The sequence below is a fragment of the Ochotona princeps genome, chromosome 27 (genome assembly GCF_030435755.1).
Source record: "Ochotona princeps isolate mOchPri1 chromosome 27, mOchPri1.hap1, whole genome shotgun sequence".
Lineage (NCBI taxonomy): Eukaryota > Metazoa > Chordata > Mammalia > Lagomorpha > Ochotonidae > Ochotona > Ochotona princeps.
In genome coordinates, this window is record NC_080858.1 from 11,713,005 (window position 1) to 11,724,848 (window position 11,844).

The 11,844-nt window shown below is 38.6% G+C and overlaps 1 protein-coding gene across 11 annotated transcripts in view; it reads left to right on the plus strand.

Annotated features, from left to right (window-relative positions):
• The window catches only part of ABCC9 (ATP binding cassette subfamily C member 9), a 113,077-nt gene extending 101,596 nt beyond the window's left edge, over positions 1-11,481 (plus strand). For 8 of the 11 annotated variants that reach the window (XM_058655948.1, XM_058655947.1, XM_058655946.1 and 5 more), the window contains 6 exons: positions 608-686; positions 2,938-3,046; positions 4,154-4,257; positions 5,480-5,613; positions 8,073-8,135; positions 11,248-11,481. In XM_058655948.1, the coding sequence (XP_058511931.1) occupies positions 608-686; positions 2,938-3,046; positions 4,154-4,257; positions 5,480-5,613; positions 8,073-8,135; positions 11,248-11,385 (627 nt within the window). In that variant the 3' untranslated portion in view covers positions 11,386-11,481. Of the gene's footprint in view, positions 1-607; positions 687-2,937; positions 3,047-4,153; positions 4,258-5,479; positions 5,614-8,072; positions 8,136-8,779; positions 8,956-9,784; positions 9,838-11,247 lie in introns of all 11 variants that reach the window. The other 3 variants (XR_009244318.1, XR_009244319.1, XM_058655949.1) reach the window with 2 other exon arrangements.
• Positions 11,482-11,844: the final 363 nt, after the last annotated feature.

Sequence of the window (11,844 nt, forward strand, 5' to 3'; positions counted from 1 at the left end):
TCACCTTCAAACATAGTAAGTTCTTCAGACAAAGCAATTGTATCCTCCCTTAGTTCATCTAATATCCCCTGAGTGATAGAAGTCAGACTGTCTACATAAAAGGGAATCAACAGATGAATCACACTCGTTCTCTGTCATATTGTCATCTGTTATTTTGAGGAACCTTTTGTCGATTTTTCTGATCCTCCTAAAATTGTCTGGCTTCAGCTTTATTGCCATACCAGACATCCCCATGAATGTATTCATGCCGTCTCCGGCCCCAAAATGTCATTTTAGTTATTGTAAAAATAACAATTATGTATACATATTTGCACACTGATCTATTTGTTATAAACCAATGCTTTGACGACACAATGGAATTGTGTATTAGTCCAAAAAATATACTCAATGCAAGAATTGGGCCATGCAGGGAAAACAGCACAACCACATAGAAAATGAGTAAGAATGAAATCAAGGAAAATTGGATGTAGAGTCACATGGTATCACCTTAATGATCATAATTTATAAAGGAAACCCAAGAACAAAATGACAATCGAAATGTAACTTTTGAAGTGTAGCGTGGTTTTACCTGAGTCCCAGTCCTTCTGAGTTACTGTCGCCTTCCTAGGTGGGCATATGCGGTCGCACTGGCAGCGGCAAGTCATCCTTATCCCTGGCTTTCTTCAGAATGGTTGACATATTTGACGGTAAGATGTGAGCTATAACATTTTTAAAAAATTTTTTTTAAAAAATGTTCAAACACATCAACTTACCTAATTCCAAAGCAATGGAAAGTAAATATTTATGGGGACTTTGCCTCTACATGTTGTTCAGAGCAGTTATCCCAAGTAAACAGCCCAGAGTTCAAGAAGGAATATCAAATTGCGGAAATGAAATTCTTAGCCCTAACTTCAGGTCTAGAGAATATGACTAAAGACTTACACTAACTGGAGATTTGAAAACCAAGCCACTTGCTCTGAAGAGCAGTGGATGGAGGCTGGCATTTTAAGAGGAAAAGATTGCCTTTGCTTTCCTCATACTCAAAAATATCTTTTTCCAAGAAAGGAAAAAAGTGACAAGGAGGTAAGTAATCTTCATTTTAAATGTTCATGCGTCGCTTAGACCATCAGCTGGCCCGAATGTTTAACAGTCTTCAGGTTTTCTTCTGAGAGGACAGCTTTCACTGTAATGGGCCAAGCTCGTGTTAACAGTGTCCCCAAATATTTATTCATTCACAAGATCATAAATATGATGTGTAAAACCACAGAACTTACTGAATCTGTCTTAGTGGGGAAAAAATCACATTATTTAGTCTATCAGCTGTCCTATAAATAGGCCAGAAGATAAGCATCCTGACAGTGGACTCAGCAATAAACTAAAAAGCTAGCTCAAGAAAGTACTTGAAATTAGTATCTGTGATGCTAATCATAGTTTATATTATTTGATGTAAATGACAGCTTTGTGAAATAAAGGGGTCAGTTTTTGAACAACCAAGTGGAACTATAGTAAGTGCACTACTTCGTTATTAGATAGGATTAGGAGAAGCAGTTTATGCTGGGTTTGCAGTCCCTTTTTCGGTAGCTAATAATAATAATAATATACACACTGTTAAAGGACAGTTTGTTGGATTCGCATTGTGAAATAATTGCACTTTCAAAAGACAACTGATACATTTTTAAATTAAAAGTAGATCACTGATTACATTTGGTTAGTTTGGTCCTCAGGTGTGTACAAAAAGGATGTTAGGCACTGCGTTGACTACCAAGGGCTCATTCTCTTTTCAATAACACCTGGCTCTTAACATTTTAAATAAATAATATACATTCTGTGAGACAGTTTAAGCAAATTGTCCTCACCTACTCTTCACTCTGCATTTACCGGAAAGGACTGGGGGTGTGACTTTGAGCCAGGCCTGCTACCTCAGCGATAGTATAAATGAATGTATGGAGTGGAAGAGAGACCAGGAATGCACATGTCCCCATAAGGCTGCATATAGTGAAGGGAAATTTGTTAAAATGTGATATGTACCTCATAAGATTCACTTATTTGCAATGCATTGTACAATTAAGTCAATATAGAAGTGCATGACAAACAAAAAACCCTTGTAAAAGAGCTTAGAGCCTATATTCTTGACCAGGAAAGTATAATTACAAAAATAATTAAATGCACATAAAATGAGATTTTAATAGATCCTATGGAGAAAAAAACTAAGGATGATAAAGGGATTCTAGTGGGAACAATGTTTAAAATGGGGAAATGTAGACAAAAACCGAAAACTTACTTGACATGTAAATAAGACAAATTGTCACTAAAATGTATATTTTATTTTAAAATTTATTGTTGATTCATTTGAAAGGCAGAAAGACAGAAAAACGTTCCCTCTACTGGATCCCACCCCGCATGCCCGCATTACTAACCAGGGCTCTGCCAAGGCTCAGCCAGGTACTGGACTCAATCTGGGTTTCTAGCAGGCTGTCAAGTACTTGAGCCATCTGCTGCCTCCTTGGGTGCACACTGTCCAGAAACTGGATGGGAAGCTGAGTAGACTAAATGTTAAAAAAAAAGTTAATTTTATTTTTATTACAAAGTCAGATATACAGAGGAGGAGAGAGAGAGAGGAAGTGGAGCTGCCGGGATTAGAACCGGCGCCCATGTGGGATCCTGGCAAGTTCAAGGCAAGGACCTTAGCCACTAGGCCACGCCACCAGGCCCAGTAGACTTCACTTTAACAGAGCACTCTGACAGGGAGTATGGGTGGGTATCCCAAGTGACAGTGTAACAGCTCTACCAAATACTCGGACCTAGAATATACGTTTTCTTAAAGACATATCATGAAATGTCTGATACTGAAAGTGAAAACATAATTTCTACCTTAAGCCAAGAAAGAGCTTGCAATCTCTAGGCAAGTATGATTTTAGTATTTTCATACATACCTGTAATTTTGAATTCTCCCTCCAGGAAAGATCGTCATTGATGGGATAGACATTTCTAAACTACCCCTACACACACTGCGCTCCCGCCTTTCCATCATTCTGCAGGACCCAATACTCTTCAGTGGTTCCATTAGGTAGGTGACACGCTCAGCGTGAACCTGTTCACTTCAGAATTTACTTTCTGGCCTTTAAGCAGAATTTCTTGTAAACTTGCTTTGTAGTAAATGTGAAGTATCACTGTCAAGATAAGATGAAATACAAAGGGACTTTAAGTTTGTGGAAAATGGAATTAGAAGACAAGTTTGTTTTGTTCTACTCTTTTAAATCCATACATGCTTTCTCATGGCCACTTTATATTTTGACAACTTGGATTGGGCAACCCCTAGAGTTTCTTATTAAGCCTGGAGACAAATCCCTTAAATTTCAATCAGTTTCTGTCCTTCAATTTGATTCTACAAAGGCCCCCACTCCAAATCCAGGATCAGTGATGTCTGGCCTTTTCTGAAATATTACACATACCCTGCTGAACTACGTTTCTGGCTTAGCCTGAAGAATGTGGTTCAACCATTTTCCCTCACCCCTCAGTTTCACTTTCAACCCAGTTACTGCAGAGAAGCGGCTGCCATGGTTCCTATTGCTGATCCATGGTCTACCCTCACCCCCCCAAAAGAGGTATCCATTACTATTTGCTAAATGCTTTAAATATAGAAAATCTGTATATAGGGAACCCATATAGGGTTTTTTTTTTTTACCAAGCTGTATTTTCCATGTACCTCTTGAAGTACTCTTGCATTTTCTGTTTCTCAAAGCATGAAATCCTGTAGAAGTTCTGGATTTCCAAGCTCTTTACCAATACTAAAGTTTGTTCATAACTCCAACCACATGACTTGTGAGTACTGCTATTGTGTTTGGTGCCACACAGCTTACCTGAAATAACAGTTTTCATGGAGGTATATGCTTTTTGAAACATTGCCAAAGGAACATTTTACAAGACACCATTCACATTAAACTAAGAATAATATGGAGCAGTTGGATTCAAGTAATGAAACAGGCCATATCGTAGCCTATATAGAAACATACCTAATGATATCATCAAAACCATCTTTTGATAACAGTAGGGTCATTCATTCATGCAATGTGAAATCCTACTTGCTCTGTTGTAAGCACTGTGAAAACACATTTTAAACACAAGCACACAGGCATATCACTTCTGTTCACTAATGAAATGTTTTTCCTTTCAGATTTAATTTGGATCCAGAGTGCAAATGCACAGATGACAGGCTCTGGGAAGCTCTAGAAATCGCTCAGCTGAAGAATATGGTCAAGTCCCTGTCTGGAGGTCTAGGTAAATGCTGGAACAGAGACATTTATCACACATTTACTCAACGCTAAATATTGCTACATGCTTTTCTTTCTGGAATTATAAAATTCTAGTGCTAAATCCCTTTGCATTGAAAATGTTGTAATGCCCTTTAAGATACTATTCCAAAAATCAAGTGATTTTTTTTTTCATGAGGAGAGGATGAGCATTCCATTCCATTGTGAGCAATCTGGAATACTCCAGTTAATCCATCATCTACGTGTTGCTGTCCTCAGATGTTTCCTTGCATTCATTGCTGCTGGGGTGATGCTGCCCTCATGATTCCGGTGAGCTTGCACAGCAGTTAGGTTATCATGCCCACACACCATTTAGCAGACAGCTTCTCCACGGTGGGAGCTTCGGTGTGTATGGGGACTGTGATTGGACTGTGCTAGCTGCTGAACACTGTGCTCATCCTTAACAAAGACTGCACCAACTGCTGAAGCCCCAGCACCCTCCTCCTGTTATGTAAATTAAAAATTGGAAAAGAAATGCTTAGCCTGTAAGTGTGAGAAGATGCAATAGTTAGGTGCATACAAGCCGTAGGAATGCTTAGCCTGTAAGTGTGAGAAGATGCAATAGTTAGGTGCATACAAGCCATAGGAATTCCTCTTAGGAACTTAAGGTGTTTAAATTTTAATGAGATATTTTGAAAAGAAGTTCATCTTTCATTAGTAGCTTGTGAAATATAGATGGATGAACAAAAAGTGCAGATTTATTCATGTATCCATGCAACAATGTTGTCCGTAGTTACTGCGTCACATACTGTACTGGAGAAAGTGAGCAAAAAAATCAATTCCATTATCACCCAGGGAAGCTTATATCTAATGGCATCCAAATCTATTGGGCTTGGAATACAAAATATTGAATTTTGTAAAAAAAAAAAACTATACCATAAATTAGCTAAATGTGACATTGGTCAAGCCACTTCATCTAACTGGATGTAACACAAGGATATTACATGGTTCTCCTTTGCAGGTTTTTTCCCCCATTACATGAATCTCTAATGTCTTGCAAAAATGCTTAAAAAGTGTTTATGTCCTACTGCCAGGAGGCAGTTCACTGCCTGCTGTAAAAACAGAATGATCCAAGATCATCTTCATGTGTCACGTTCCTCCTTGCCTATGCCGGAGGAAGCCCTCGCACTGTTGCTGCACAATGTACTTGCCAGCTGCTGCTGACATCTTTGCTGCTTCCTCTGGTTTAGATGCAGTTGTCACGGAAGGTGGGGAGAATTTTAGTGTGGGACAGAGACAGCTGTTTTGTCTGGCAAGAGCCTTTGTTCGCAAGAGCAGCATCCTCATTATGGATGAAGCAACAGCCTCCATTGACATGGCTACAGTGAGTACACTGTGCTTTAAAAATGGGTGGGTTGGGAAACATGCATGTGAGTTCCATCTTATTTTCTCAGATTTGTTTCTGAATCCTCAATGTGATTGTTTTGAGTGACTTCTCAACCAGCTCCTTGATTAACCACTGAAAATTACAATAAATGAGCCATGATACATATTCTAAAAGAATTCCAATTGCTAATAACTGAGAACATTTCTGCAAGCCTGAACTTATTATCTAAGGAAAATGTAATTTCTTAATTGTGTTTAATTTGAAAATAATAATTGTATGTTTATATGTGTGTGGTGTTGCAGTGTGATTTTGAGCTGTGTGAACACTGTAGAAAGAGAAGTCAAAAACGTAAAAAACCTGTTTTAGCGATTTGTAAATATATAGCACATTACTGACTGTGGTCACCAGGCAATCCAATACATCACTAAAACTGAGGGCTATTACCAAAGGACAAATGGTAGGAAGCACTGGCAGAGATGTGTACAGGATATAGATTACTATAGCCATCTTGGGAAAGAGTGAAATTTCTAAAAAAAAAAAATGGGTATGTCAATGAATACCTACATGCGTAGGTTCATTTTGTTACAATTCACAATAGCCAAGGTACAAAATCAGGCTAAGTGCCAATAAATGAATGACTGGATAAAATATGGTATCTTTGAAAACAAACTCCTGTAATTTACAACAGCATGCATATAACTAGACATCTTATGATAAGTGCAATAAAGCACAGCAAGATATAGACTGGATAATCCCACTTGTATGGATACTCATCTGTAGAGGATGGCAAACAGTAAAAAGGTAAAAAAAAAAAAAAGTGGGTACCAGAAGCAAGGGGTATGGTGGGGAAAGATGAGGATCCATTTCTGGTAGACTGAAGGAATAAGCTTTAATCTATTGCAGTGTATCATGGCATACATTTTTGATACAATTTCAGAACTCAGTTGCTGAGAGTCCTGCACCATGTGCTGACAAAGTGGGAAAATACAGCATGTAAATGGTACCCAGTAGGCTTTCATGATGACCAAAACCAACCATTTACTCAGCAATTTGAAAAAGATTATTTGCTAGGGTTACCATCGAACTTGCTATGTTTAAGACAGAAAGCTAGAAGCTTTGCTTTTTGAAATAAATTATTTAGAAGGTTCAAATATGTCCAAGAAAGACCTGGCTGGAAGGCTGGGATTAAGTAGGGAAAATGTTATATAAAGACCAAAATTGTGTATAGGATAATAATGTTATTCTTTCAACTGTTAATTTAATAGCAAAAGTTTGGTATTACATAGGAAAAAAAGAAAAAGACCCACACCAAATACTTTACATAGTGTCAACCTATGTCCCAGAGTGAAACAATTTAAAAATAGTTAAATTACTGAAAATGGAGCTACCAATTTGACATCATTTTTCCATTAGGAATATTAATCAAAGTGTCTATGTAAAGTAATATAGCTTTCTCAAACTCAACATAATATAAAGCAATAAAGGCATTTTACCAAGTAAGTATAAATGCATCAAGTACATCAAGATTAACATTAATTCGTAAGATTTATCAATCCCTAGATTATCAGACGGATAATACAACTAGGCCAGAGAGAACAGACTATTAATTAAATGACACGAACACATTTGAATGGAAGAAAGAACCTCTTCATTTTAAGGGTTAACAAATCCAGTATTACTCTGGAGAAGAGGTGGAATATTTACCCATATCTTTTAAATTATAAAATAACATTGTACTGGAAATAAAAGTGGGTTTTGCCTGCACTATCCTTGTATGGATAAAAATCCATATTTTTGGCATGAATTTCAATTTTTCCTTTTCTTGATCCAGAGGTTAGTACCTTAGATTCTGTTGACTTCGAATGCTTGCTATTCTTAGTAAATTGCAAGTGAGAGTTTTAGACATACTTGAGTACTAAGAGGAGCGAGAGCTCCCATCATTCGCTTCACTCCTCAAACTTGAAGCAGCCCGATCTAGACGGGGGCTGAATTGAAGAGCTGGATCTTCCATCCAGGTCTCTCTCCTGGGCATTTGAGACCCAGGCATTTGAGCCATCATGGTTGCCTCCATGAGTCTGCACTGGCAGGTAGCTGGAGTCAGAATCCAGAAACTGAACCCCAAAACACTGCTGTGGGACATGGACATCTTAATATTGAGGCGATACGCACATTCTAGCAAGTAACCATTCTGATGCAATTAACTTCAGTTGCCTCTGAGTTCTCTGGCAAAATATATATTCTATCTGTTGGACTCATCTGCATGGTAAAGTCACCAGTAGTCCCCAACAGGAGCCTGCTACCGGGCACTTGCTCCCTTTTCATCTGCCATTGAAGACTCAGGAGTGAGAGTACTCAGAAGGCATTGGATATGGTAGGATATTGGCCTTAAGGACAAAATGTTGTGACAGGAGAAAGGTAGTCCAGAATAAAGTAATGCTTTGTCTTTTTTTTTCCAGGAAAATATTTTACAGAAAGTAGTGATGACAGCCTTTGCAGACCGCACCGTCGTTACCATAGCTGTAAGTATGGGAAACAGGGTTCGCTTACTCCACTGTCGTCATTATTCTAAGATCCTACCATTTTTATGACTGAGCAATTAGAATATACTTATGTTCAATTATAGATTTCTGATAATATTTCTGTATCAGTACCAAAAAAGGAAAATGTGTATTTTGAAAGCATCTTCTTCCCAACTCTCTGCTCTAACTCCCTTAAGTTGCAATGTTAAGACATCCTACATCTAAGGACTGCAGGAGGTCAGGACTCACCAGGTACAGAAGGTAGTTCATATGGAATAATTCTGTCTTCCATGTGCTGATCATCTAATGAACAGATTTAAAAGCAAAACTCAGATTTCATTACCAATTCCAATACTATCTACACTTCTCTTTCTGCTCATTTACCTTAAAAAAAAAAAACAAAACAGACACCCCATAACAGAAGCAGGTGTTTTGTATGGATGGTACCAACCAAATGGAAGAATTGCTCAAATCCATACAGTTTGTGTCACGGCTACTTATGATAGGCTGTAGTGTCTGTCCCTTCCTCTTCATCATGGGATGAGATCTTGTTCACAGTTGGGCTAACTACATGACTGTTTTTTAATGGTCCCTTAGGCATCCTTCGTTCTACTGACTTCTCTTCTCTCCATTTCTCCCTCCAGCACCGTGTCTCTTCTATTGTGGATGCAGGCCTTGTGTTAGTATTTTCTGAGGGTATTTTGGTGGAGTGTGATACTGGTCCAAACTTGCTCAGTCACAAGAATGGCCTCTTTTCCACTTTGGTGATGACCAACAAGTAGATCCCCATGATCTACTCTGCCAGCTGTCCTATTATCTGGTAGTTATCCCTGAGGAATCCCCTTCGTGAGGCAAGGCTAATGCTGGGATGGAAGGGAGAGGGTGGGAGGAACTGGGGTCTGGGAACCACTGAGTGATACTACACAATGACCTCAGTACTGAATAATGCACTTTCACATGTTTTCAAATGTCTGAGTGCATTAAGAGATTTATGAAAGCTTAAAATTGACTGACCTCCATCCTATAGGCCAATTTCATTGTTCCTTGGGGATGTTATGTAGGCATCCTTTAAAAAGCTACAGATGTTCCATACCTGCCCCGTGAATACACCTGTCTTTAACTGTTGAGTACCAGGAGTTGTTCATGGTGTGCTTGCTGGAGTTCCAGTGTGGGGGCAGGGCTGCACAGAAGGATGCCCTGTCTGCAGGACAGCAGGACATGAGTCCCTGTCAAGACACACTGTCTGCGAAGTGGCTCGCCTCAGACAAGCCCATTTCCTTCTCTGTGCTTCCTCTGCCCTGGAGGAGACTCCAAGTCAGTCATTCACAAATTGACAAAGTCAAAAAAGAGCTATCTAATATTTCTGAAAATTCTCACTGTAGAAGATAGGGAGATGTGTTGGAGAATAGAGTACTTTGTGTTGCCCCTAGGATAGTTGGGGGAGGGAGAGGAAGCAGATCCCAATCTACTGAGAAGACTGATTTTTTTTTTTACTCTGCATGAAGCATGGTGTGGTTTAGTGCATCTAAAAAAATGAGTACATTTTCCTTATTAAAAATGACCTATCATATGTTCTAATTCATTCTACATTTAGTGAGTACCTTTCCATAATCTTTCATATCTTTCTTACACTCATTCTTTATTTCAAGACTATCCGTGGCTACTAGGATACCTAGAATTCCTCTATTCACATCAAGTCATGGTAAGAGGAAGATTCTTTTGAATCCTCCAACTCAACCCTGACAGGCTCAAACCAAGAGAAGCCACTGCTCTTGGTCTCAAAGTTGTTTCTTTTGCTTTGACTAACTGCTGCTGAAAACTGGAATAGTGTTAAAAGATAGCTTTCTCCCGTGATAACACAGGCCTTTGCTTCTGAGGAGAACTGCTGCTTGTACTTCTGAATAGATTGGGTTAAAATATAGTACGGAAATGAGTTAACAAGGTGTTTTTTGTGCTTCAGGGATAGGGCTGCTTGAAAGTTTACAGTTACACATTGTAAGCCATGTGTAAATGTAAAATTTCTATTAGACACTACTAGTCTTAAGAGGAAAGAAAGGACCCAACACAGAGATTACAAAGGAAATTCTAAATTTTCTTTTCTAATTCTAAATTACAAAGGAAAAAGCAATAGTAGTTGATGTTTACCGCCTGGTTTTATGTGTCATACCATGGGCACAATTGTCTTTAACCTGGATCTGATCCTCACCCTGGGTCTCCCAGACAGGCACTCGTATTGCATTCCAAGCAGAGTTCAGTCTGTAGCTCTCAACTGTTCAAGTTGCAGGTAGGAAGCCACAGCCTGAGTCCTGTCTTGTTGGCAAGTCTCCACTGCTACCCACAATGTTAAGTGTGACAAGGCAACAGTCCCCCCAGGTGCCAGATATTCCCTCTGGGAGACCTCAGAGTTAGCTCACATTTTGAGGTTACTGAACCTTGTTACCTGTGTGAACCCTGGCTGTTGCTCCATTCTATAAATCCAGAGGACTTCCCTGTACTATGGAGAGGATACAGCATCCACAGTTTAGGAATGTTCTAATGATTGACAAGTATATAGGGAGTATATGCCATATACTCCATAAGTGACATATTTATTAGCTATTAACACCAAAGCATCTTTCCAAGAGTATTATGCGGAAGTAAAGGAAAGGTGAGTGGCTGAGATCTCAAAGGAGATAGGGTAGGTATGTTCTCCAGTGCTGGACAATCCATCTACCCCTGCACGTTGGGATCCACTGCTCCACACTGTGTTCCCAGAACTGAGCTACTTTACTGACTCACCCAATTCCACACTAAAATATTTGACACTAAAATGTAACCCAGCTGGTTCACAGTGACTCCTCTTAGCATTTGATTATTGGACCAATATTAACTTACTTAAACCTAAGCTTTGGTGAAGACGGTTAACACTGATATGTTAATTATACTCAAGACAGTGCAGATGGCTCATATAAAAATCTCACCATACTGGGCAGCATTTTAAAAAGTATATAAACATACAACACTTCAAATAAGAAAAAAAAGGAGGGATCTGGGTTTCAGTCTAGGAAATAACCCTGTGGCTTGCATTTGGGTTGTGACATTTCTAATAAGAACATCTTCTTTTTATTTGCAGCATCGCGTTCACACTATTCTGACAGCAGACCTGGTAATTGTGATGAAGCGTGGAAATATTCTAGAATATGACACACCAGAAAGCCTCCTGGCAAGGGAGGATGGCGTGTTTGCTTCTTTTGTTCGTGCAGATATGTGAATGGATCTTAATGCGATGCATGTATTTAAAATCATGCAGTAATAATGCACATCTTAGGTTTATATAAGCCTGACTTTTATAAAGTAGCATCTTAAATTTTTATAAATTTTGTATAAGAAACAAGTTCATATTTTCTTTTCCTAATTTTTTTCTAAATGGTATTTCCGATATTATTTCTGTGTTCAATAATATGTTTTTCTAAGAATCAAGTCACTTTAAGAAAATGATAAATAGCTAATGCTTTCTCATCACAATATCTGGTAAATATCTCAAGCAAAATTGAAAAGTCAGTATTACTATCCTCTTACCTGGAAAACTAGAATTTCCTTCTTTGGAATCTCGAGATGTGATTAGGAAATAATAGGAGGAGGTATTTTCTAACAAATACTAGAAGTATCTGCTTTATGAAAACACGAGCATTAGTAACACCAACTTTTTTAAATTCAGTGTCTACACACA